Below are 27,732 nucleotides of genomic sequence, written 5' to 3'. Positions count from 1 at the left end.
TCTTGAGGAAAATCCCTGCTAAAACACACACACCACGTCATTACACACAAGTGCCAGCAGAGGGAAACCCAGGCCCACACATGGCAAAGCAGGTGCACACTAGTAACCTCCTGATGAGCAGCAGCAGCAGCAGCAGCAGTAATACTGCATACACTGGCATCTGTTGCCTTGTCTCCCTGCTTGTCTGGGATCTTTAATCAGCGGTTAGTGCTGGAAAAAAAAAAAATCTTGGTGTTTCACACGAGGATAATGATTTTTGTGCACCATCATAACAGCTTTACAGCACACACTGTAGCAGCTTCAGGTGATTTAGTCCCACCACAAAGCAGAAGAAATACACCTCAGTGCAGTATCTCTGATAAGCAGGCACGTCCTCTGCCTGTGGTGACATTTGCAGAGTGGAGCCCCATGCCAAGCTTTGGCAGGGCCGTGGCAAATGAACGGCCTTGCTGATGGGGATGGCAACATTAATTGCGGAGCAGGCTGTGGGTCTGAGAAGTGGGGCAGACACCTGCTGCAGAAGTGGGTGAAGATGAAGAATGCTGTCCTAGATTACCCACCAGTTCACCTTAACCCAACCCTCTGAATTAATCAACTCTTCAGGGGCCATCAGGTTGTCTGGGGCAGGCGTCCAAGGAGGGAGAGGAGGCCGTGTTAAGGCACAGGTCACACAGGACCTGTAGGAGCCTCCTCCACGTGACAAAGAGTGAGGAACAATACCATGCTGCAGGAAAGGCGGCGAGGCACTGGGGTTTACACTTGCCCTGCAGGATGGAGTTGTAAAAATGTAGCTCATCTTCAGCCATCTGTCTCTTTGTCTCTGCGTGGTCTCTCATGAGATGTGTTTCCAATGTGCTGGGGTTGAGGCTCTGCTGAGGCGGCTGATGTTTGATGAGGCGCACTGAGACAGAGGGGGTTTAGGAGCCCCATAGGGAGCAGAGATGACTAACTCACTACTCCTCCTAATCTAGGACAAGCACACCTAGACATCCTTCATGACTCTAATGTTTTACTTGTGTCGGGCCAAAAATACGTCCACCGAGGTTAGCCAAAGTGGGTCGCCCAGCAGCTTTTTTTGGATTGCAGAAAAAGAAATTGTGCCATCTAAATGATCGCTGTCTTCTAAAACCCACCCTGGATGGCAAAAGTCCTTCCCCGCCAGTTTATTTTTACAAGTATCGAACTGGGTCAATGACAGCACAGTATGTGACAAAAAAAATAAAAAATATTTCAACAGTGTTTAAAAGTAATCAAAAACAGAGTCGTGGTGCTGATCAGTCCTTTTTCAAAACATTTTATTGGTCTTATAGAAAATAAAGTAAGCTGTATCAACAAACATACAATATATACATCAATAACTTAGACACCTTGGAGAATCACGTTTAAATCCACAGTTGTTACTGTATATATGAATACATAGTACTTATCTACAGATTGCAAAAAAGTACAATAATTTAATTTATAAATAGTTACAATTAACTATTGTTTGTTTTGATACAAAGTACTGCAATATTTTTTTATTACAACCCATACAGAAAAATAACAAAAACAGATTATTAACTTTGTATTACTCGCTTTAGTCATATTTTGTTCCTTTTTTTATACCTTTGAAACACAGACCCACTCCAGGGAGTTAAGGGGGAAAAACCTGCACAGTCAACTGTTCACAAAGCATAATAATACAGAGGTGGAGGGGTAATGTCTTGAGAGCTATTAAAGTCAACTGCCATACAAGTGCTGTTATTTATCCTCCTGGACAGTTAAAAAAAACACAGAAATAAATAAAAGGAAAAAAAAATAAAGAAGCCATAACCAATTAAAACATATATCTGCAGAACAAAATTACAGTGTTGAGATCATTTCCAAAAATACACAGTCAACATTGAATAACAACAGAAACGCTGTGAGGGACTTTTACAACAAGCATTAATGACTGGTGTAGCAGCAGAGGAACCTCAGTCACGCAAATATACACACACGCGCGCACCCACACACCCACACACACACACACAGCATATGAAAAAGGAAAACAAATATTGCAAGTGGCCCTTGTGACAGAATCTACTGTAGCATCAGTTTCACTCAGTGCAACAAAACCTAACAAACTGTATATTAATAGCAACGGATTTCAGTCAGATCAAAAGTCCAATTCACGCCCAGGCTCATTTTATACAGTATAGGTCAAGTGCAACTTTCCCTGTGATTCCTTAAACGTAAAAAAAAATTACAGTTTTAACATGTTCGCTATGATAAACAAGGGCCAAATATGCAAAACAAAACATTTCACGTAAACAAAAAAAAAACAGCTAGGTTTATTAAATAACAGACCATAGTCACTTTGACAATATTGATTACTCTTACACACCTTTCCACTGAGTTGCATATTAAGGGTCACTTTTCACAATGGTGATTAATACCTACTGTAAGCTACATACTATACACCTGTATGTGTGAGTAAGAGAGAGCGCCGTCGACATTCGCCACTCCCCCAACACCTTAAAGACACTTGACACGAAAAAAGATTCACTCCACGGGACAGCCACAGCAATAAAGACGCCAACATCAATACTGGGCTATGTCAAGAAGTCAGATACATTATTTTTCCCACAGTTAACCAGTCAATGTGGACAGCGAAGCGTGTTGACAAAATGAGGATAGCACACTTGCACACGGACAGTAGAACCGGCGCCCGCGTCTCCGGCGTGGTGTTTCTGTGAAGGTGATTTTTTTTTCTTTCTTTTTTTTTTTTGAGAGTAGATTAACACCTCGCCGACACTGTAAGACATTCTGTCCAGCAGGAGTGAGATGTGGATGAAGTGCATTCTGTTAATGTCATTACACAACTACTTTCACCTTGAGGTGTAAAAACTGCTTCAGTGTTAAGATTTCCTTTTAGAAGGACCCGGAGAGTGATGCGACACTTGGCACAGAAGGAGCGCTGCTGGCGGCTTCTTGTTGATTGTAATTCTACGTGTTCGTACTGTGTCTCTCTCTTTTCCGCGGAACGGGGTTGAAGCCCTTTTATGACATGCTTATTAGAAAGGAAAAAAGGAAAGAAACGGAGGAGGGGAAAAGATATGAACAGAGCTGCCATCTCCACTTCTCGTCTCGATTGGTTTTTGTTCATTTTTCAGAGTGACCTGTTTTGTCCTGAGCAAAACAAGCCCGAGCTTAGTGCATACAAACCCTCAACAACCTGAAGACCAGTGGGTACATTTACAAAGAGATGCTGCTCAATGTGGTGGTGGTTGTCTATTAATTTCTCTATTTTTTTTTGTTATAATCTTCAGCCATTGCAAGGATTCTCATCTATATATGAAGGGGGGAAAAAAACAAACACACACATCTACTATAAAATGGCAAACTTCACATTTTGTTTAGTCTGTAGAAAGGTAAATTTGAGACGTTCATCTTTCCAGTTCACACCTATTAAGCAGCTGAAGTGAATACAACAATTAAATCTGCCCATTAATGGAGTCATTTGCTTTCAGGTTGCGGAGGATGTGTTTAGAGGGCATCCAGCACCAGGTGCAACCATTATTCATTTTTCTGGTAAAAGCCTTTAGAATTAATGTCGACTAATGCCGATTCGCCCCAATTCTGTCTCACGCGGTTCAATGTGGTAAACTCTTCATGACAATATGATTTGTAACGAACACAGAGGAAGCAGAGGATATCACAGATGCCAATACGCACAAAGACAACTGACCTTGTTTACACCACCTAGTTTAGCTCTACAGATTTTGTATTTGTTTTAAATAGCACAGCATTGACATCTATACAGTGAACGACACTGCCAACTTGTCACTTACACATCACATCACGCGCTACCCCACAGTACGCGCCTAGTCACTAGAAAAAGCTATCAGACTTCAATAGTAAGCCACTTTCGGTACAATTGCAAAAAAGATGTCACAGGTAATTTTTTTTTTTTTCATTTTTCTTTTCTGTATTTCTATAAACAATGGAAGGTAATCTACCTAGTAATAAAAACCAAGAACCCAACATTAGACAAAGTTTCTACACCTTAACAATTCAAACAGTAAAGCTTGTGTAAAGATTTTTTTTTTCTTTTTTTTTGGAAATATCTGAGGGCCCTGTCGACAAGTAATTACAAAAAATTTCAATATACCGTATAACTTTTCAAAACAAAACAACAACGTATTTCATCTATGAGCAGAAAGTATGTTTCAAAACGTTTGTGGATTTCACCGTCGCCCCACAAAACATGAGGATATCTCTGTAATAACATTCAGATTTTCTGATACTGTAGAAGAATCTTGTCACACATTGGAATGGCACTCAGCTCTGAAACATCATTAAGAACGGCTGATCATTTTTAACGTTTCCACTTAACCATAAATATGCAAGACCTCTCTGTATTTTCAGTGCATACATATATTATTGCATCTACCAGTCATATTGATAATGACAAGTTCATTAAAGCCTGTCACAGATGCATAAACAGAAATGAATGCTAAATCTGGGAGCATTATTTCACGCTTATATTCTTGACAGACGACAACAAAACCACACATAATGATTAATTTTTACGACTACTGGGTTAGTCACGCTGTTTTTGAAGACAACTGTAGCGTCCACACACACACAGACACGTGTGTCTGTGGCCACTTGTTGTGTTCATCCTAATTTGAGTCAGTGCATAATAACAAGCCAAGAGGATTTGAATCAGACATGTGCTGGCTCTTTCTATTGTTTCTACTGCATTCAGATTACAATTCTTAAAACGGGAACCAGCACGTCACATACCAGTCATCATTTAAAATCAACAAGCGAATACAATTCGGACTTTGATATTGCCTTCTTGAACATTTCTAGACACATTTTTAAATTTAGCATTGCCAATAAATAACCAACAGTGATAGTCTGATTTGATGGTTTCATCCATCAGCAAAAAAACGAGGCGTAGATTGCTGAGTGGTACTTAAAAAAGCGGATGCGTAAAAAAGTGTTGGTGCCAATCGATAAAACGGAGAACGTACACAGGTTAATCCTGGGCCACGTTAGAATGCACTGACCCATTTAATCTTGACAATCTTCTTTCTGCCGACCCCCCTCTGCTACTACGACCTAGCCTCCGTTTTAGATTTGACGATGGTGATGACACTGGTTGCAGCTACTTTACCAGGGATGAGCGGTCCTATGACAGAGGCCATTGGTCCCCTGGCTGAGGTGACGGGGTTGCGGGCCACAGTTCTGGCAAAGCTCTGGAGGGCCTCGTACTTTGACCGCAGAGCGTCCAGCTCCACCTTCATGCTAGCGTTCTCTGTGGCCAGCTTGTCCACTTCCTGCTGCAGCAGAGCCTTCTGCTTCTCCAGCTCCTCTTTCTGGGTGACGCGCTTTACCCGACAGCTGGCGGCATAGCCCCGGTTTTTCAGGGTACGTCGCCGCTGCTTCAGCTGCAGGATTTCCTCCTTGGTTAGCCCTCGTAGATGCTGGTTCAGCTCCCGCACCGACATGGTGACCAGCTCGTCGTCAGTAAGGCTGGTGCCATTTTCCCCCGGCTCCCGCTTCACCTGTGGGAGGGGGTTGTTAGTGTTGGTTGTTTTCATCATTCATAAATGAAATCACTCACACTCATAATGTAGGTTTGTATTTGTGCAAACTGTTTACCTTCAAGGCCTTGTTTCCCTTGTTTGTGGTAGTCATGCCACGAAAGCCGTGTCCACCTGTATTGCTGGTTGGTCTGTCGGTTAAATAAACAAACAAACAAAAACAGAAAAAACACTGTTAGAATGAATCACGACCACTAAAAATGCTTGAGGGAAGGAAATGTCTTTGAAACACAAACTGATTTATTTCTGGGCTAAGAAACTACAGCTCGACTACGTCCTTGCACAAAAGGGGGTCAAGGACTTTTCAGACTTCCTCGTAATTGATGCCATGTCTGTTGGTACCTGGACTATTACTGCCACTCCGGACAAATAACTCGGTGGTACGCATTTCCCCCAACACCATAAGTGAGTGTGAGCAAAATCAGGCCATACAATCCAATGAGAAGTGCTTTATATGTGTCTCGCTTGAATCATGCACTGAATTCAAACAGCCGCGCGGTGAGTCATTAGGACGATGACATTTTTGTCGGACAGCAAGCAGTTCCCGATAATTTATTGGCAAGCTAAACTCCAAGAAAGCCACTTCTACTCAATGCAGCCGTTCACAAATAGCAGAGGACATGAATGAACTGGAAAACAACTGGGGACTGACTTTTCTGTAGCACATACATCATGACCTAAAATACATTCATATAGAGAAGCAGGGCAGGGTTTCCTCTACTGCACTGCTCTGTCTAGACGGTCACACCTGTCTAGATTTGGCCAGCGTGATACTATAAACAATAAATCAATGAAAAAGGGGGATATGCTGAAACCACTGCAGAGTCTAGACTATCTTCCAGAATAAAAGCACTGCACTGCACTTTATTCTGTCAACTCAGTGCTGAGGGAACATCGAGAGGAGCTTGACTGGAGAGAAATCTAACCCACTGGTGTTAAGACAGACAGAAAGTTGGGCAGCTTTCATCATGTGAGCTCTGTCACCAGATAAGCGCGTGCACACAAAGACACACACACACACACACACACACACACACACACTCGTGGCCCTGGATGCGTTACAGTACACACAGTAAATGCTGTGTCAGCCACACAGGCACCAACCACAGTCAGCCCAACCAGCACATTGCCTCGGTAAGCTGATTTACGCAGCCCATCGGTGTGTTTGTGCTGACCACACAAACAAACGCATGTGCCGTCTTACAACTTTTGAGCATCAAAAGAGAAAACAAAAGAAACCTCAAAAAAGGAACTCCTCTCCGTGTGCACGCGCGTGTTGCCCAGACGTCCGATAAGCCACTCACCATGTGCATGTGAAAACTGTGCACAGATGCTCAGTGAGAGAAGAAGAGAAGAATGTGAGCCATAGCTCTGCAGTACACCAAGATGGCCAGAATATTTCCATGGCAACAAAAGTGTGCTACAGGTGGACCCGGTCACCTGAGCCAAACAGGCAGAGACAGGCGCTTGTTAAAAATGACCTGAATACGACACTATTACACAGACTGGGGACATAACATGAGGTCAGATTGTGACTTGGTTTCTTGATGATTCCACTTCAAAAGCGTCCTCTGGCTAGGCATTAAAATGCCAGCGTTTCTCTGTTCTGCCGATGCCCATTTGGAGAAAAAAAAAAAAAAGCCTCTCATGATCTGCAGAGGACTTTTTAAATGTGATACTGTTCATCTCTGTTGGGATGGCTATGAATAGCTGGCTGATAGTAACACCTACCTTTCACTGGCCTTTGTGGTGACTCATTTCCAGTAAGCATTTGGACCACAGATGCAAAACATAATGGGATAATGGTCTGCCTGATGATGCACAGATAATGGACAAATAGACAGGAAAGTGCTCCACTAATAGCTACTGGGACGAGAGTGGGGGGAAAAAAAGGCTACATCTTCCAAATTTCATACCGAACCTATCATTTTCTCTCAGCAGCTCAACATTGTTCAGGAACCAGTTGCAATCTGGGAGACGGGACGCTGTCAGGTTGAGGAGTCGCATTGTGTCACACAGCTGTGTAGGGGTGACACAGGCATGTCTCAGTGCACTGAAAGCTCACCATACGACACTATGGGAAGGACTGTGTCCAGGTTGCAGCCCTCCAGCACAGGCTGCTGCCAGCAGACGGCTACCAATGACAAGGCATGGCAGCACAACACAGACAAGGTCCAATGCACAGCTGCTCCCTTCCACTACTAGGCATGTCATACCTCACAGAAACAAAGGGGCATGCTTGCACATAAACACGGAGAGGCACAGCAAGGAACACACCTATAATTTACCCACAAAAAAAGTGACGTTGAAATTTTAGACTTACTCCACTGATTTGATTACACAGGATCGCCCTCTTTACAATCACAATCAAGCACGGTAGACAAAAATATCTTGCTGTTTTCTTTGTTATTTCTTCTGTGTGTGTGTGTGTGTGTATCTAGCAGACAGGGCAGCAGCCTGGAGTAAAGGGGCAGTGAAGGCATAGGGAGCAGGCGTGGCGACACAGACGTCTTTTGTAAGAGCTTGCTGAATTTTTATGAATTGCCTGGAAGAATGCTGACAAATCAGTGCTGATTGCTTGTGTGGGAGAGACATCACACCCACAGGAAATAGAAAATGCTGAGTGTGGTCACCCAGAGAAAGGGAAGGAGGGTATGGTGGGATAGACGGACAGAGAAAGAGAGAGGGTGAAAAGAAAGAGGGGGAGAGAACAAACAGCCTTGTGAGAAATGCACGCTCGACACATTTAGAGGAGCTTGAGAAGAACAGGTTAGGATGAAAAAAAAAAAATAACACTGATCTCAGCAAGGACCAAAACCAAGGTGCCAATTAGGAAGTTGTGAAGTTGAACTTACACAATGAGAGCAACCCAGCCAACCTTCAAAAAGCAGTCTGTTTTCATCCAAATCTGTGGAGGGCAACTCACGAAGGTAGGGTAGGCTTAGGTTGAGACTCGGGGGGGGGGGCAAAAAAAAAACCCCAAACCTCCGGTGGGACAAATGCTGATGTGACATGATAGGTCCAACCTCGAGTCCATGGCATGTTTTAATGATCTCATCCCCCCCTACAGAATCTCTCCAGGAGGCTGCCAAGGATGGACACCATTAGCTAGGGGACCCTTTGTTGAGGGGGAACTGAGGCTACAGCATCCACCCACTGCATCCCCTGATGAATATTTATCACTGTCGTTCCCTGCCTGAGGTGGGGGGTGGGAGACAGGGACGGGGGTGGGAGGCTGAATAAAGATGCTCAGGAGGTGATTCTTCAAGGATATAGCCAAGGCTCGTCCATCATTGGTTGTCTTAAAATGGCGGTAGGCTGGTGGGGGTAGCGGAGGGGGGGGAGAAGCGGTTGGATATCTGCGACTGAAGGTGGCAAGCATGGTGGCTGAGGGGCTGCAGGGGAAAGCCAGCTCCACTTGACAGCAGTGTAACAAGATTATCAGGGCCATAAGTGCAAACAAAAACCCAAGCAACCTGCCTCCGAATCCAGATTACGACAGCGCCTGCTCACTGAATACTAAACATGGCCGGGGAGGACTAATGGGGTGCAAGCTCTACTGAGACATGACAGCGGATTGCATATCACGTAACAGATCACATGCACAGGCATCCACACACAGACAGATTACCAAAACCACACAAGCACATATAAATTTAACTTGTCATGATCAATTCTTGAAATAAAGCGCCCAGGCACTTGGCAGTGGCGTCTTGCTAATGAAGAGAATAAAAGTAGACAGTGGATGTGCATGCTGATGAAAGACTGTTTTTCAGGAAAGCACGGGCAACATCCGACAATAACAATTCATTTGTATGAAACTAACAGCTGCATATTATCTCACACCAAACAATACATCATCTCTCTCTAAAAGAGAAGAGACAGAATACTGCTTCATTTTGAATTTATCCCTAATTTAAATCCCATTCTCTTACTATGACCAGACTAAAGAAGGTCGGCACATCTACAAAGCTATGGCCAAGATATAAATTAGGTCTTAGGTGACACAGAAGGGGTTTTGATCGCCACCTTTTCAACTCTGCACATCTTTAGCGATTAACACAACACCAAAGAGGAGCGCAAGATGTGAAGTTAGCGCAATCGCCTATTCGGTTTCCCCCAATCAATAATGTATGAGAGTTGTAGCCTCTCACCCCATTATCATGGACTTTCCACATGAAATAGAACAACGATGACCACAAAGATAGTGAGATGTATGTGAAAAATGTCAGCACTGTCTCATTAAGCTTTGGCTCATTTATTTATACTCAGTGGTCATTTGTTGTCCTGTCCACTTCCTCCTTCAGGGTTGAGATTCTTAATGTAGCCGGCACACGTGTTTGCCCTGCATGACATAAATAGTTATTCTCAACACTTCATGCCTGATCAGAGTTACTACTTTTACTCCCTCCCTCCTAATTCAGAGTTAAAAAGATCGCTTAGATATTCAGATCTAATCATTCCTCCCTTCAGCGGAGTGAAGTCAATTATCAAGCAAGCTCCATGTGTCGGGAGCCATTTAACTGCAAATTAAAAATCAGACTCCTCTGATAGCTCTGGAGGAGTTACTGGAAGACTGGTGTAAACTTGTATATCGAGACAACCGTGTGTATGCGCGTCTGCGAGGGAGGGGAGGGAGAGAGAGAGAGAGAGAGAGAGAGAGAGAGAGAGAGAGAGAGAGAGAGAGAGAGAAAGGTACGATTGGAAGAGGGGAGGGAAGCTATTAACTACTAAGTATTCAGAGCGTGAAATAAGAGTGACAAAGAGGGAGAGAGGGGAGATCATTCAGCAGCCTTCAGCAGGAAATGTGATATGCTTGAAGCAGAGGGGAAATACTAAGCCAATACATTTGACCAGGTTCAGGGCAATATTAAAATAGAAAGTAACCACAATAGTATCACAACTTTTCTCAGGCTAATTCTTCAAATAAACTTGTTAGCAACCGTCTCTTTATCTAGCTATTGCTCTGGTCTGAAGATTTGTGTATATATATATTTATGTTTATATATGTATGTATGTATATATATATATATATATATACATATATATACACACATACATATATATATATACATACAGACATATATACACACACACACACACACATATATATATACACATATATACATAAACAGATGTTAAGAACGATGAAATAAAATGTGTTTTTTAATATTCTTCTACGATTACACACCGCAATAGTGCCCATTTCCCACAAACTATAACTGCATGGGTGCTTGAGGTTAGTTGAGGTTCTTTGGCATCTAAACTGGGGCCAGTTGCTATGGTAGCCTACATGTATCTAATCTAAAAGTTACACGTAACACAATTCATTTGGTGCATTCATTTGAGCAATTTAATTAAAGTTCTATTGGTCTTTTTGAAAAGAAAAAGAAAGACCATAAACTAATAAGATGGCATTACATAAAGGTTGTACGTGTAACATTCAGAAACACCCTTATTCTCAAAGACACTGCTCAGCATCCTAAAAGGGATACAAGGATACATGAGTCTGGATGTGGCTGACCAGCATCATGTTGACAGATGAAGTAACTAAAGTTCCACTGCTCTTGCACAATGTCATGTTACTCTTGTAAATCCTATCAGCTTGCTTTGACTGGCACAATAAAAGCCAGAGACAGTGATCCAATACGTGCTTATTGCACGATGCATTACTGTATTTAGGAAGCTGGCGATTTGTTGACGTTAGCAGACTCTTTTCCTGAGACAATTTTAGCTGTTCAGGCTGTTAGTGTGTGAGGGGAAAGTGTTATTTATCTAGTTGTATTAATATCCATTTACACACTGAACGTTAAAATGACGGATACAGATTTGAATGTCTTCATCAGATTTGAAGCAGCAAAATGCTAAATAGGTATCATCAATCCGACAAGATGCAGTATTATGCATCTTCTCTAGTACTTAATTATTTAAAAAGTTTGGTGTGGGTGATGATATCAGAACATTAAAAGCTAAAGTTGTAGTTATGTATAGCAGAGATTTTTTTTTCTTCCAGTTTGTTTATACAGATGTTCACAGACACTACTAACATCGAATATTTGTCGCTACTTAAAAATAGGCACCGTAAAATGATGCACTGTCGGAGACGCTTGCCCTGGAAAAAAAAAAAAAAGCCCACATGCATCTCGTAGGTTGTACTATGCAGAGCAGCATGTGGCACATTTATGTCGGAAATTTGCATCTAGTTCAAGTGGTTTAAAGTGAAAACATGAATCACTGCCCTCAAGGGATTTTGTATTTTCTGAACTCACTTATAGTGTGAGGTTTATTTAAAGAGATTTGGGTTGGTCTGGTTTGCATTAACCAGTATTTCAGTGTTTACAGAATCCATTACCGAGCTCGATGGCTGCTGTTTACTCTTCGAGCTGCTCTGCTGGTATTAGCAGTAGGACAAGAAAAGAGACTCCACTGGTCATCCACAGTACCTTCCTGGAGGATGTGATTGAACAGGCAGCAGTAGGAAGGATTGAAAGCCAAAATATTCAGCTCATAGATTTGCTCTGACTGGTTTTCTACATCAAATGCATGTTGCAACACAGAAAAGCCGCAATACAGCACATTCCAGCACAAATAATATTAAAATAATTCACGTTTTCGATTAGCACCACTGCACAGCTATGATTCGAGGTGGATTCTCTTCAAGTGAAACACCCCCAGGCTATAAAATAAACACAGATTAGCAGCATCACCAAATAAAGAAGCGGGGAAAGTAATTTATGGTTGGATTTTTCCTCCCTGTTATGAGACAGTCACATGACGGCAGTCATCACCAGACAATAAGAAGGAATCTGAAGCTAATTTCTATTAATAACACTGTCAGGCACCATTCAGATCAAATTATGACAAGTGATAGACGACATCTGCCAATAGGATATTTGATGAAGCCTCAAACTCAATATGGTTGCCCAAAAAAATGTAATTAAATCACTTCAGTCTGAATCAATAATGCAGTATCAATATCATGAACTCGGTACCAAGAATTTAAAGAAGTCTGCCTCAACTCGTCACTGCAGTGCTGTGACTGGATCCAGTCCTCCTTCAAGTAAAACCCAAAATAACAGAAGAAATTACAAACACAATCCTGCGTCATCGCAGTGGTCACCTTGATCCCCATGCAGGGAGTGTCATTCTGTTCTGTTGTATAAATACATAAATAAACGCCACATATTTATCACTAGGGTGTAATTTTGTCAAAAATGCTGGTTAAAAGATAGTGACATGACCGAAAAGGTGACAGGAAATAAACTGTGACAAATCAACGCCTGATCCTACTGCACATAATATAGCAGCATTTTGAATTAATTCAAGAAATGTACTTAAAGGGAATCTGGATGAGTAAGCCAGAAGTCAACGAATTAATCGAGCTGATTATTGCCATTTCTAATAATTGACATCAGTGGATAAATAAAATTAAAATGTATTTCATGTTTAATGTAGGTTGAAGAGGTGGAGTGTTTTATTAATTAATGTTTCTGTTAAGCCACATTAAAAATGTTGTATTTTAATCTGTTGGATGAAAAAAAGAGAAGAGGTCAAACATTATCAGCCAAAATAAATATGTTTAAAACAACAATAATAATAAAGCTGCTCTGATTTCTAAGAATAAAAAAATACCACATTGGTCAACCTAAACTGTATTCAATGATCTTTAACCCTCTTGGATGAGGGTTGTTACACACATTCTGGTCTCACTGTCTTACACCTTATTCAGCACATGACATTTAAGACATTGGACAATCATTTAATCTTGTGCAAGGAAACTGACAAGTTTTTCCCCCTGTGTGACTCACTAGTTTCATCTCAACTTATCACTCACATGTGGGTAGATCACTTTTTTCTACTTTCACTTTAACCAACTGATGTGTCCTGCACATAAATCACCCGGGATAAAAGTAGGTTACAAGAAAAAAAAACTGCGCCCAATGAGTGAACAGCTCTACATTTGAACACACACACACCTCTCCTGTCCAATATCGGCTAATCCAAATTACACACACATACAGAGAGGACCTTAATGAACACGTAAAGTCTAACTCAATCAGAAAATCATCAAACACACTCGCCGCACTGTCTGGATAAAGCGGGAATATCGCAACACTAAGCAATCATAATCTGCACTCCACTTACAAGAGGTTTCATCACCAACATTCCCTCCCTGTTGCAAAACGTGGGGGGAAAAAAACTATATTGATCTTTTTCTCTCTTCCTTCCAGGCATTCTCATTTCCCCGTGCAGCTTAAGCAGCACTTTTGTTTACAAATCCCACATTTGTGTTCCTTTCTTGAGGCTATTAATTGTCCTGAATAGGTGTAACGACTCCCAAGGTACAGCCATGTTGGCCAGACAGAGGAGTCGGTGGCCAGACTGTACAAGGAAGTATTGCCTGCGTGTTTCATCAACCTCACATATCCTCCCTCCATCCTCCACCACCTGCCCGCTTCCGAGCAACGCCACTGGGTACGGGTTCTGCGCTTGATTCACCTCTGCGGTATCCAGCCTTATTTTATCTCCGCTACCACAATGCAACAGGGTGATAAATCTCAGAGCTGATCTCCGGCACCCCCTGCCTCCGTCCTCACACCACTGCCATCCCCACTGGGCTCTTATACGGACCCTCATCTGTTCTTGTTACCTGCAGAGAAAGGCCAAGATGGGCATTACGCTTTATTGCAAAGCCAAGCCTTCTGATGTAGGGCCTGGACTCTCTGCTAAACACACTTCAATGCCCTGCTCGCATGAACAGAGATGATGAAATAAGTTGAAAATCGGAGCAAGAATGGGGGAACTTCTATCTGTTAAGCCCTGCCTATATATGCTCAACAGTTTCCAAGGTGACTTTTCAGATTGCACAGAGATTCTCCATGGGTAATTCATTACCTGCCCTCCATAAGTGGGCACACTAATAGGCAGCAAATTTCATCAGGGGAAACAAGAGCATCTGCCACCCCCAAAATAAAAGAGAGGACACTTTTCATTGTATTATTAGAGAGCTACTTAATAAACCTGGTTGGCTATACAGTACTACGCTGATTAGTATCATAAATACAAGGTGTTTTTAAAGTAAACATTGCACAGACATAGAAAAATACTTTACACATGACCCAATTGTAACTCATTGCATGCATCCATTATGGTGGCAACGCCATGCATGATATATTGCTTATCATGCATTTTTCAAATAGATTTGACATCGCAGCTGACACCTATAAGCACTTAGTCTGAATGTCCTCACACCCCGTTTGTTGACAGCGCAGCAGTGAAACGCACATTGTCGGCTGAATGAATGTAGACGAGACTGTTGATAAACGCGTGATGGTCATCACTTGATGCTCATGGCTCGATGACTGACGTGCAGGACTGGATCCTCCTCAGCATCAGCACCGTTTCCATCAATCTCCCTCCACAACGGTGATAAACATCATCGACCCCCTATCTAGCGAGCAGACCTTTGTATGGTGGTGGTGCCATATTTCGGAGGGGGGTGGATTCAGAGATTCGTCTAAATACATCATTGTGATGATTCAGCATGATAAAGAAAAAAAAGCCGCCGCTTGTTGCTTGGGGTCCGACAATGGGATAACACTCATTGTGTGATCAAAGCCAAGGACGACGGGTTTGGTTTTTGACGATGCCATTGTTTGCACGTGAACCTTCGGTTTAATGGATTGTCACTTCAGGTGAGACAATTCAACACCAAACGATGGTTTGGAAGAATAATAATAAAACATACAAATTATTAAATCCGCACAACACGGTTCAGAACCTCCAAAGGAAAAAGCAAAAAAAGCACATTCATGTTGGACACAAAACAACATTACATTGCAACCGACCTGATGTGCTCGCTAAACCGCTGCCTCGGCTCCTCGCGCTCGCTCCTTTTCACAACGAGGTGATGAAGCAGCAGGTTTAAACGGGAAGAAGCGCATGAGTGGACAAAACCACGGAGGAGCGCTGTGGCACCGTGGACGCGCACACACAAACACACACACACATACACAGACACACACGAGGTTCCTTCAGCCTAAAAGCAGCCCTTTACAGTTACACACTCCTGACATTCCGCGACTCTTGTCTCCAGCCCTGACGCGGCTGCACGCGAAAGCGCTGGCAAACAACTCCCCGCCTACAAAACAACAAGCAAGCGAGGAAATCCCCCCGCTCAGCTCAGCTCAGGCTTCCTACTACAAATGTGGCAACACGGCGATTCCTCATTCGGGAAAACCGCCGCACGGGCGCGAGACATACGGTAACCGCTACGGGTCGAAGCCAAAATGTGAGTGACACATTTTGTTTCGCGGCTCACGAGTGTGTACAAAAGATTAGCTGCCATCACTGCAGCGTAGACGTCAACTTTCACGAACAACACAGGAGCTTCCGGTGTTACACTTTCAAAATAAAGCGCACTCACCACACCGGTGCTGCGGACTGTCTTATTTTGAAAAGCATTGCTGGGTATGAACCCAGCCACCTTGGCAATACTAGGTATGCTAACCGACGATGCTAACCGCGGCCAGCTTGTCAGCAGCATGCACACTCAGCATAACAACACCCGACAGTGTTTGGTCTCCGGGCCCACCTGACTCACAAATGACGCTGTTTGAAGTTGAAACCGTCCGACTCCTCTTCTTACAACGACAAGCGGACGAGCGAATATAAAAAAAGGTGCAGTAGAGTGTCGTCCGTGTGACTGACAGGAGCCCGCTCGTGCTTCCCTTGTTGATTCCTTTCTCTTGTACCGAAGCCAGACGTCACCGTGTTTGGCCACGTGACTTCATTCATGAAGGCGCTTCTTTGCCCACAAGAGAAAAACAAATTTTCACTCAAAACACTTTACCCATTGTAACTGTGTAGTAAGTAAAATACCCACTAGGAAAACAGTCATCATGGTATTTACTCTATGTGAGTAAAAACTGACAGGGTGTAAAATTTTACTGGAATTATTTGCATTTTAGAAATTAAACATAAAATAACCGTACTCAAGCAATATATATATATATCTATATCCATATATATACTTAAATAGAACTATATATATATTCAGCTGGAGGGGATGGGATGTGAGGGATATTCAAGTGCTAGATTTTACACAAGAAAAGAACACCCATAATCATTGTCATGGTTTAATAAAAATAGAAATTCACACATTTATTTTAAGAACCACAATAGAAAACTCCCCCACTATACTGTGTTTTTTTTTGACAATACATAAATACACATCTGAAAAGTGTTAATGGCATTTAGTGTATGTTACTAAACACAGGACCCACATACACACAAACATAACACCCACAAGTCTACACATTTATTTTTTGTGAAACATATTTAAAAACACATGTTATATAGACAGTGAATGAACCACCTCCTCCACAGTAACACTTTTGCCTTGTCTCACCATGATCTAACTACCTTTAACCTTTTAAAATCAATTTCACCCTGGTTATATGCAAAAAGAAAAATCTTATCAGATAATCTACTCAATACAAGGAACAGCAAAGCAGTAGGACATTCTTGAATTTATCAAGAAAAAAACCCCTCAAGAAAACAGTGTATGTATTTTAGTAAATCACCAAATCTTTTCATACAACACATCCTTGTATGGGCCAACTACAGACTTTGGCATCAGTTTAGCTTTATTAGGAAAAAGGACGTAGGAGGTATTTGTATGTGGTTTCTAGAATGTATCGCTTCTGAAGTTTAGAAGTCTGCAGAGTCACAGTCCCCACAATGGTAACTTTCAATGCTACATTGCTTGGTTAATGAGTAAACACAACTTTTCCATGTGGCATAAGAGTTAGAAAACAGTATTCCATCAAAAATACTGTGATAGCAATGGAACCAAACCTTAAACAGGAAGGAATCAATTACCAGCATCAACTATTACAAAGGAAATTTCATTGCAAAGACTTAATATGGTTCACAGCTTCAACAAATGTCATATACAGATTTGTCCACCACATTAGCTTATGATTCAACAATAATCTGAAATAAAAAAAAGATCACTTCTTCTTGGTCCTGGGGTTACTGCTGTTGAAGAAGCTGATACCACGGGATCTGATTCCAACAGTTTCAGCAGTCACTCCTGGCTGCTGCAGGACTTGGTCCAGGGTTGTTTTCTTTATGGCAGCTGGGGAGATCTTCTCTTGGTCAGCCAAAAACTGGAGTTTCCTTTGTTTAAGGGAAAGGCAGACCATATTTACAAAGCAGTATACATACCTTACATTTTTAGCACAGCATCCCTAATAGCATAATAATAGTCTCATCACTTGGTAATTAGGTACCAGCTGGCAGTTTCAAAATAATTTGCACATGGCTCCATCTACTGTCTGAATTCTGAACTTCCAAAGATCACCTTAAGGCCACTTAAGTATAACAATTAAGATAAAAGCATTCCCTGTGCGTCCATATGACAGGGAATATGATTTGTTGATTTGTTTGTCTCACATTGTTACATTTCCACCTACTTAGTCCTGACACAGGAGGCCTCAACAGCATTAATCAGGAGGCTGCGGAAACCACCGCTCTCCATGACATGTAGGGCATGGATGGTGGCGCCCCCTGGTGAGCACACATTGTCCTTGAGCTGCCCAGGGTGCTGCTCTGAGTCCAACAGCATTCGAGCGGCCCCCTTAAAACAAACAAGAAAGATGATCCACATTAGTCCAAGATAGCACTGATTATGTCATAAACAAACTGCGAATGTAGAAAAAAAGAAGAAAAGTTTATGAATAGCATTAGGATTCATTTATTTTTCAGTGACAGAGCACGTTAATCAACGTCAGACTGAAAATGTGCCAGAGTGAGTCAAGAGTGACTAATAGTGGTCTCCATTTTCCTTGCCAGAAGATTAAACTTTCTCTGTTTGAGAAGAAAAACACAAAGAAAAAAAGAAAAAGGAACCTCAAAACTGGGAGAGCCATATTTACACTGCCAGCACCACACTACAATAATAAAACTAGAAAAACTGGAAAACAGTTAACAGAAAAAAATGTAGTGTTATAGTACCACCTTTTGCAGGTCTTGTCTCAGACTGATTTTTGCTCTGTCTTGGTCATAGAGGACTTTGACCAGTCGAGACCACAGTACGAATCATCTTTGTGATTGATTCAAAACTATCTTCAAATGTTTGCTGCTAACCAACTCTGCTCCAGACACAACAAGGAGAACTTGTGCATGTGAACATGTTAAAAAAAAACACACAGCAAATGTGACTGAAGAGAGTGAAGATCACAAAATGTACAGTTTATCAACCAGGCTGCTTTATAAGCACACAGCACATTAGTCATCATTAGTGCTAATTTCAAGTCAAACTACACAGTTACAGATCAAATTCTACCTCGTCAAATGTCAGTGCCCTTGGTGTTTTCAGTATGTTGAGCAGGCATGGCTCTAGGCATGGGCTTAGAACATTGTACAGAGATTATGAATACAAATTTAACTTGTGAAATATTAATCATGTATATATTCTTGAAAATGCCAAATGCCTAACTCAGCCAAACTATAATGCCATTGTTATTAGATGTAGAATTGGCCTATCACGGATACTGTATATCAGTATGATGTCTGATATGATATGTCGGATATCTTGTTTGTGGTTATTTATATTATAATTACCAATCAAATGAAGGGAACTGATATTATTTCTATTGAATAAAAGATCACAGTTGATCTGTAAAAGAGAGCCCACCTGATATTGTGAGAATATATATATATATATATATATATATATATATATATATACACATATACATATACACACACACACATATATAAATATACACAAACATGTTTTAATAAGTTTTTTCATAAATACATACTTTTGTAAATGCTGAATACTTCTCTGTATTCAACTAAATGTCAGAACTCAATATGAAGCTGTGCATCCCTCAGTCTTGTACATATTAATACTTTAAAACAGGAACAGGACCTGAAACAGTAGTGAAAATGTATTTTTAGTCTCTTTAGTCTCTGTGCTGTGAGAAACAACTGACACACAGGCAGTGTGGTCACTCTCATAAGACCAAATTGAAAAACGAGATGTTCCGCAATGCAGAAATGCTTCCAGTGTGGACCTGGCATACAAGTCTATGTCAGAAACGTGTGTAACATCCGTATTTGTTAAGAAAATATGAAGGCCATACCAGGAGGGCCTGGGCTCCAAGGCGTACAGCCAGTCTTCTGGGTAGGCCCATTTTCACTCCACCATCAGCAAGAGCATCCACAGCCGTGAAAGCCTGCAAAGCCACAATTGATAAACATGAGGAAAAACAATCTAAAAGATACATTTTTTTCACAATTTCAGGACACATTGGATAATACTGTATGTAGAGAAGTCTCACATAGGCAGGGCCACTGCCGCTGAGCCCAGTAACGGCATCAATCAGATCCTCTTCCACCTCTGCACAGTATCCTACACTGGCCATCAGCTGCTCCAGAAGCTTCCCATCCTCCACCTCTGCATGGGTGCCTGTGGCATACACGGTGGCCCCTTCACGCACCACCACTGGAGTGTTGGTCATGCATCGCATCACCTTTGGAGCAGGGCGGTACTGCTGCAATTTCTGCAAGGGGAGGAGCAAAGCACTAATTCATGGACTTTAACTTGGATTTGGATTTATAACCTATATATAAGTATAAGTATTTTTCAAGTCTGTCCTGAAACTAAAGCTGGATGACTAGAATTCCCTGTTTGTGTTTCCCTATACAGCATTTTTTAACCTTATGTGTGAAGGTTACATAAATATTGCAAGGTGTTATATTGAGAGCACTTAGTGAATTTCTACAGTGGGTGGAGTGGCTCAGTGGTTAAGACCGGTTAAGAGACTCCACCCCTGGCAGGTTGTACTCAATTCACTTGTAAGTCGCTTTGGATAAAAGCGTCTGCTAAATGACATGTAATGTAATGTAATGTACAGAAGCCGAGAGCGGCCATGGCTGCTACTGTATATATTTTTTTGTAAGTACGTTGTCTTGAGATCACGGCATAATCAATTTATTACCACGGGATAATGGTCAACCCACATGATGGGAGATGAATCTTCCCTGTTACCGAAACCATGCTGGCCACCCCGGTTATACAATTAGGGCCTGTTTACAAATTGTTTGATTCTTCCCTGACAAGTGCTTGAGGGGCCAATCTGTGATTATGAACCCGACAACATTCAGTCTCTCCACACTTATCTCATTATCATGAGATTATTATGTTGCAACCATGGGCACTCTCTGCTTCTGTAAATTTATACAGTTTAGTTAGCTGATGTGCACTTCAAAATTTTCACTTTTCCACATCTGTTACATTGAACATATATTTTACTGGCCATTATGAAGAGGACAAATGATCACAGCAGTTTCAGTGATGGCATGCAAGAAATATAATGACTTGTCATAAAAAAGCCAAGACTTACTGGTTTTTGTTGTTGTGACTAACATGTGACTATTTTGCTGGAGGGTCTGCTGAAGTCAGGCCATAAAACTACAGAGAAAGCTTTGTGATTAAATTGTGTGAATTTGTCTAAAAAAGGCATAAGTGTCATCGAGAGCTGCGAGATACATCAATGCGATGTTAATGTGAAACAATACATCGTTGGGGATTTCAATTATCAGAATGTTAAACTATTCCGTTTTAATAGTGTGATTTTCTGGGTTTGTAACCAATGATCACTGAATCCAATCATCGTTTTTTTCTTTTAAATATTTCTTTGTTAGTGATGGAGGGAAAAAGGCTGCGATGACTTGCCTTCTCTATGGAGCTGATGGTGACCCCTGCTGCACAGGACACAATTAGATGGCGATCTTCTATGTCTGATCCGATCTCATCCAGTACAAAAGGAATGATGTGGGGCTTCACGGCCAGGAAAAGAACATCACTCTTGTTCACTGTCTCTTTGTTGCTGGTGGTGAAATTCACACCTAATTTCTGTGCAAATAACACGTCTTAGAATTTCACTAGATTTCAGTATCAATTGGGATTCATTACATGCATACAATGATGTTATTCTGAATTTAACACAACTTATTGCAATTGGACCTCTTCTACAAACACACACGCATACACATACATATACATCCATACAAACCCAGTAACATCAAATAATATAATACTAGGAAAATGAAGATTCCATGTTCCTTCATCTCCATACATTCCAATACCCTTTTAAATGATGATGATGATCATTTTAAAACTTGGCCACATTTCATGAACACAAAACAACATAAATTATTATTCTAAATTGAACACAATTATTGTTGGAACAGGCGTCATAAACACCCATTCCCTAGTCGTCTACCCACCCGCAATCCCTGTACTGTTGGGAGATCAGTGTCTGGGGAACTGGCTGTGATTCTTTGGGTGGCAATCACGCCTTGAAGGAGAAAACACATTCAGGAATCATTTAGACATCTGATTGCAATCAACACACGCATCAAGACCACAAATCTAAAAAACACAAAGGGTGATTCAAGTGTGATTCAAATCTCACCTGCGGCTGAGAAGCCCCTCACCAGAGCGTGGGTCAACTGGCCCGCTCCTATGAAACCCACGCTCATTTTACCTGCGTGTGTGTTCACAGCACTGTTGAGGTGGCCGTAAGATATTTACTGCCGTTACTTATTCTTGAACAAGTTGCCTGCTCAAATCAGGGTTAAAAAGTGAAACCACGATTAGAGAGAATGCTGTTAGAAAACTGCAAAGGCTGCAATTTAATATGTGATATTCCTCACCTCACCCTTCCAAGTGAGTTGCAGAACCTATGAAGTCTTAAGTCAGCAAAGCTTTAAAACAAAAAAATCAAATGTAATTTTAAAAAAGAGAAGATAGTGAAGATTATGTGCTACAGTATAGTTATATATAGTAAAAAAAAAAGGGTGGTCCAAAATTACAACCTCTTTTGAGCCAACCCGGTGAATGATATAAATGAACGAAATTGTCATTCTTTAATGTCCACAAAAGTGGAAATTTGCCTTTGGTGGTTAAAGTGGTTCAAAAAGACAAGACAAACAACAAGACAAAAATAATACACACACAGAAAGGTCAATAATAACAAGCATGGTTCTGTGTTAATAATTACAAAAAGTTATTGAATGTGGTATAAAAGTCTTCTTATAAATGCTCTTGGTTGATGTTACATACTTAGTTTTACTGATACTACATATTTTTCTTTTCTATATGTCTATTCCAATCTACTCTTTTATATTCTATTGCCCGGGCATTTTTCATTCAGAATCAGACACAATTCTTTGTGCTTTCCGTTTAACCTGCTTCTGCTCTTTCCCTATAATTTTACTGGCCATGTATAATTAGTATATTATAGAATTTCTGTCAAATAAAAAAAAATAACCATCTAACAAAAAAACATAACCTGTGTTTGAGCATTTGTTTGTGAAACACACACATGTTTACAGAGCTCCGGTAGCTGATCACATTGCATATTCATAATGGCAAGCGATGTATATCAATAACTGTCACTGACAAGTTATCAATGTCAAGTAACTAGCACTAGCACACAACAGCGGCTGTAAACAAAACTTCCCTGTTAAGCAGAGCGTCATATCTGAATACACAGTGGCAGCAGCCATTTTGTCGACGATTTACGTTGTTGAGGATTTAAAAAATAAGCAACTTACTGATAAACAGCGACGAAATAGCAGCACAAACACACACCTGTAGTGAGAAGACTTTCAGGTCAACGTGGCCCGGCTGCTTGTAACTTCACCGTGGCGAGACGTTTTCCTGGCGGACACGCGAGAGAACCAATGACATTGCGTGTTTAGTGAACAGGTGACTGCGCTCGACCAATCACCGGGGTTCCTCCGGTCTGGAATGCCAGTTGCGTCAGGTATCGCCGCGGGGTAGCAAAGTTTGTGAAGTCTGCTGGCGAAGGCCTGAGAGACACTGAAGAAGACAGCGGGGACAGAGACAGACCTCACACTGTCCTCACCCACAAAGCAACGCGTGTATCCCAGTGAACAGTCACAGATATGGCAAGCGGTTTTAACATTTTATCGGTCGACAGGACATTCACTACCGGCATCTGTGAAGTCAGACTTTCTGAAAACTACAGTCCGTAGTTTACTATTTGCTAGTCAGAATGGCGTCACAGATACCCATAGGTCAGTATTTACTTGTCAGAATGACGTCACAGATACCCATAGGTCAGTATTTACTTGTCAGAATGACGTCACAGATATCCGCTGTTTACTAGTTAGAATGACGTCACGTTTGCCGTTCATGTGTATGGGGTTATCCACAGCTGAATTGTAGATATCTCTGATTACAGTTTTCAGATATCTACGTCGTTACAATTCAAGTTTAATATATCTTTAATTATCCTCAATTCATAATCTGTAACTGTAGTTTGACTGGGAAGAATGATGTCACAGGTATCTACAATTACAATTTATACTGTAGTCACAGTGAAATTACAACTTGTCAAAATTACATCCCAGATATCTGTAATGGCAATTCCAGACAGTAAACTTGGCAGCATTCACCTACAGTGTATATGATTGTGAAGATTTGATAAAGGGAAAAGCTTGGTATGGAATCTGGATTATTTGGGGCTGCGTGATACCCGAGAAGCTAATTGTTGAATACTGCAATAATGTATTACTTGCAATGAATACAACAAATACCTGGGTATGCTGTGGCAACTGACATATAGACTATGCAGTCAGACATTTTTCAAACAACATGATTTTATTGAAAAAAGGTGTTAATGTCTCCAAAACTATAATAAATAAATACATAAATAAAACATAACTATCACAGGGAACAACTGTACTGTATCTATACTGCATATTAACTGCAGTTTTTGTGATATGTGTATATCGTTGATATGCTTTGCCCATATTGTGATAATGATTCACACCAGTTTACTATTTATTTTATCTCAGTAAAGAAAAAGACATACAAAACACACTATTCAGTATTTTTATTAAACATGGAACCAAGCAGAAACTTGACAAAAGCAAAAAACAAAACAAAGTTACACTGCATGATTATATTTATCCCAAATAATGAAATTCTTACTGCTCACAATGTTGCTCCTTCTTCAGTATCAGACACCTTTTTAACATTCAGTGGATAACAGAAAAATATGATATATGATGCATATAGCATAAAATGGCTATTAAACCAGAATCTACAATCAGTGCACATTAGTGTTGTAGTCAAGACTACACTAATGGACAAGTCTGTAAAAGGACACATAATCGCCAAACAGCTATCTTGCAAACACATTACCATATTAACATACATGTTTTATCAGTTGTATGTATTATCCTTCTGCAAAGTACCAAACCTCTCCCCAGAGCCAGACCTATTCTAGGATTAACAAGGTAGACTATTTGATCTGTAACTGTGAATTTGCATTAATGAAGTCATGTACTGTATGTTAGACTCTCATTTCTACCTCTCACACCGATGTGAGGGAACATTACCATGTTGTTTAATTTTTGCTATGTGTTTTCCTTTAAGATGTAGTTCAGAAAATGTTGTAATACCACCACTGACAGGCAAACACATCCCTTCTCCTTGTTAATCAAATGGAGGTCTTGATTTTAAATCCTAAATCCTCTATGACTGAGACGGAATAAAAATGTGTCTAGAACCAATATTGAGACCTTCAAAAAGCCCACAACACAAATGCATACTGTAGACATAATATATTAACTCTCTGAGACATGTGTTTTTATGATTTAAATAGTTTAAATTCAATACAATACAATAAATGACTGAGGGTGTTTATCTAACGCAACACTGTTCTGATATTCCAAACATTCTTTCTTTCATTCTTTCCTGCAGGTCCATCTTGTTTGAGATCTCCAGCGGAAGTCAGAGACGTGGGATGTATTCGATGCTGAGATGGAAATGTTTCCCAGAGTCTTCATGTTCTTCCTGGTACGTCACTGCAAAACTTGCTATGCAGCATATATGGTATTTTGAGTAATACTGTCAGTTGGCAGCCTGGCACAGAGGCTAAATACTAGAAAAAGAATGACTAGTGACAATTAAAACTGTTACACATACATAACTCCATTGAATCATGGATTCAGTGGATTGAGTCCATTGAGGCCTTACTGTCAAGGAATTGTCTCAGAGGCTAAAATGTCTTCAGGGGGTAACTTTTTTAGACAGCAGAACTGGAGACAAAGCGTATCCTCTGAGAGTAAACCAGATCTATAAAATATAGGATTAGGTTGACACAGGTGAACACTGCCACCACCAGCTTGCTGTCCCAGTGACACGCTCCACGCGGACAGTCCTCAGGACGAGTAGTGGCACCATATTTCCTGTCAAAACTGAAGATGGGCCAGATCAGTGCAGTGCTGAGGTAGAGGATCACAGCAAAGAAGGTGTAGACGATTACGAATCGGTCAAAGGGAAAACGGAGGGATGAGGTCCTTCCAGAAACTGTCAGTATGACCACGACCACAGTCACAGAGAAGCACAGGCTGTACACCACTACACAATACTCCAAAGCAATGTAGTTGTTGTACTCACTGTCATTGGCAATAGCCCCAAAAATAATGCAGGCCACAAAACTCTGGACCACCTTGAGTAGACCAGACACAGTGGCCATGTAACCCACCACAGCTCCTGGTTTGGCTCGAGTTAAAAACACCTCAACTCCGTATGGGAAACAGCAGACACTGGAGCAGACAGTGACAGCAATGCGGTAGATTTGGACCTCGCAGCTTTCATCCGGGCACTCAGTCTGCAGGAAGTAAACAGGGTAGACCACAGAGGCAGTGATGTACATGAGAGTTGCCAGCATGGCAAAGGCCACGGTGAAGTTATCCCAGGAAATGGGCATGCAAGTGTGGAGCCGCGTGATGTCCAACGTGAACACGACCAGTGTCACGGCAAAGCAGAAGCACCACACAAACATGCAGAAGGTTCCATAGTTGTCGCTGTAGCCTGCACTGTGGGACACAAGGGCCATTATGGTGCAGCCAAGCAGCATCTGGCACATTCGAGCTATACCCAAAGGTGACAGCACAGCGTCTTTGTTGAGGTAGTGTCCTCCATGAGGATCCATGATGTGTCTTCGCCCCCCAGAATCAGCTGTATGTCTTAGTGAGACTCTCAGCGTCCTGTTCTCTGTCTCAGTGTCCTTGCGGCCTACTCTTCTCTCCCAACACAGTCCTCACCCTTTCCTTGGTTGCCTTTTATAGATGGACCGTAATTATAAATGTCTGTAATTCTTCCCGGACTGTGCTTTGTAATTACAGAACTGTGTTTAAGTTACAATTTTACACTGTTATACTGAAGTTGGTACAATAGTTTGTTATAGTAAGGCACATTCAGTTAGACCTTTTTAATGAAAGATCCATATGATCGGCAGGTTGTTGTTGTGTGTTAAGTAAATGCCACAGCTTGGCTGTACAAGCCTATGGACTATACATGTAGAAATTATTTTTATATAAATAAATATAAATCATATAGCACTAGTATTTGTCTTTTATTTATAGTGTTTTTATGTATAAAGATATGATCCTGATCTTACTGACAGCCGTGGTGTATGTCCTCAGAAATCTTTGTTTTCCAAGATTGTTTGCGCTCTTCAATCAAGTTGTCCAGTGTGTCACGAGTTGGTGAAGTGGTGTGAAGTAAATGCTTGTCCAATGAGTTTTCCTTTGTAAGATACATGCAGGGATCAGTCTTCCAACAATAGCCCCCTGTGCCAAACAGGTGGAGTATCTCGTTGTGTTGTCAGTCAAATCCCATTACTCCGTGACTCGGTCCTCGTAATTTCTTCACTGTAGGCTTTTCTTAACTGTCGGTGAAAATCAGTCAGACTGTCGGCTCTCGTCTCTTGCGCTTTGCCTCACAGTTTCTGTCTCCTTTTTACCTCTCGGATTTGGTCTCCTACCCTTTCTCACCCACATAAACATACACTGTGTGTGTGTGTCCGTGTGCTCTCGTCGGACTGCTAAGGGATGGCTGGTAAAATGAAAGTTTGTGCCCAGCCCAGGGTTACAGGCCGCACCAGGTCTATAAATAGGGGGTCTATATTCCACAGAGGGGTGGGAGGCTACATGTGGCAGGCAGTATAAGATTCGTATTTCAAGGGTGCACCCGGAGTGGCTGAGTCAGAGCTCCCTCAGTAAGAAACTGGCATTTATACACAGTGTAATGATA

The 27,732-nt window shown here is 41.4% G+C and overlaps 3 protein-coding genes and 1 long non-coding RNA gene across 9 annotated transcripts in view; 1 reads left to right on the top strand and 3 right to left on the bottom strand.

The window, feature by feature from the left end:
• Window positions 1-1,278: 1,278 nt before the first annotated feature.
• LOC122785193 (transcription factor MafG) lies at window positions 1,279-16,333 on the bottom strand. Of its 5 annotated transcripts, none has more exons than XM_044050888.1 (3): window positions 16,171-16,333; window positions 5,635-5,707; window positions 1,279-5,537 (listed from the first exon to the last, which is right to left on the bottom strand). In XM_044050888.1, exons 2-3 carry the CDS (start codon window positions 5,668-5,670, stop codon window positions 5,085-5,087), a joined length of 489 nt encoding a protein of 162 aa, XP_043906823.1. In that variant the 5' UTR covers window positions 5,671-5,707; window positions 16,171-16,333; the 3' UTR covers window positions 1,279-5,084. The 5 variants fall into 5 exon arrangements, with proteins under 5 accessions (XP_043906823.1, XP_043906822.1, XP_043906825.1 ...); XM_044050887.1 differs by having other exon boundaries at window positions 16,180-16,333; XM_044050890.1 differs by lacking the exon at window positions 16,171-16,333 and adding an exon at window positions 15,425-15,605.
• Window positions 16,334-16,700: 367 nt separating this feature from the next.
• On the bottom strand, window positions 16,701-23,592 carry pycr1a (pyrroline-5-carboxylate reductase 1a). Of its 2 annotated transcripts, none has more exons than XM_044050346.1 (9): window positions 23,214-23,592; window positions 22,311-22,361; window positions 22,070-22,216; window positions 21,882-21,952; window positions 21,328-21,507; window positions 19,931-20,152; window positions 19,733-19,825; window positions 18,056-18,219; window positions 16,701-17,759 (listed from the first exon to the last, which is right to left on the bottom strand). In XM_044050346.1, exons 3-9 carry the CDS (start codon window positions 22,134-22,136, stop codon window positions 17,591-17,593), a joined length of 966 nt encoding a protein of 321 aa, XP_043906281.1. In that variant the 5' UTR covers window positions 22,137-22,216; window positions 22,311-22,361; window positions 23,214-23,592; the 3' UTR covers window positions 16,701-17,590. The 2 variants fall into 2 exon arrangements, with proteins under 2 accessions (XP_043906281.1, XP_043906282.1); XM_044050347.1 differs by having other exon boundaries at window positions 23,251-23,592.
• A 5-nt stretch (window positions 23,593-23,597) lies between these two features.
• LOC122784919 overlaps window positions 23,598-27,732 on the top strand; it is a 58,057-nt gene continuing 53,922 nt past the window's right edge. The window contains exons 1-2 of the long non-coding RNA XR_006362230.1: window positions 23,598-23,699; window positions 25,393-25,488. This is a non-coding gene — a long non-coding RNA (uncharacterized LOC122784919). The remainder of the gene's footprint in view (window positions 23,700-25,392; window positions 25,489-27,732) is intronic.
• Window positions 24,506-27,044, bottom strand: LOC122784916 (myeloid-associated differentiation marker-like protein 2). The gene has a single exon (XM_044050348.1). The coding sequence runs from the start codon at window positions 26,627-26,629 to the stop codon at window positions 25,718-25,720; it is 912 nt and encodes a 303-aa protein (XP_043906283.1). The 5' UTR covers window positions 26,630-27,044; the 3' UTR covers window positions 24,506-25,717.

The sequence above is a fragment of the Solea senegalensis genome, linkage group LG19 (genome assembly GCF_019176455.1).
Source record: "Solea senegalensis isolate Sse05_10M linkage group LG19, IFAPA_SoseM_1, whole genome shotgun sequence".
Lineage (NCBI taxonomy): Eukaryota > Metazoa > Chordata > Actinopteri > Pleuronectiformes > Soleidae > Solea > Solea senegalensis.
This window is presented reverse-complemented; position numbering and strand designations above follow the sequence as displayed.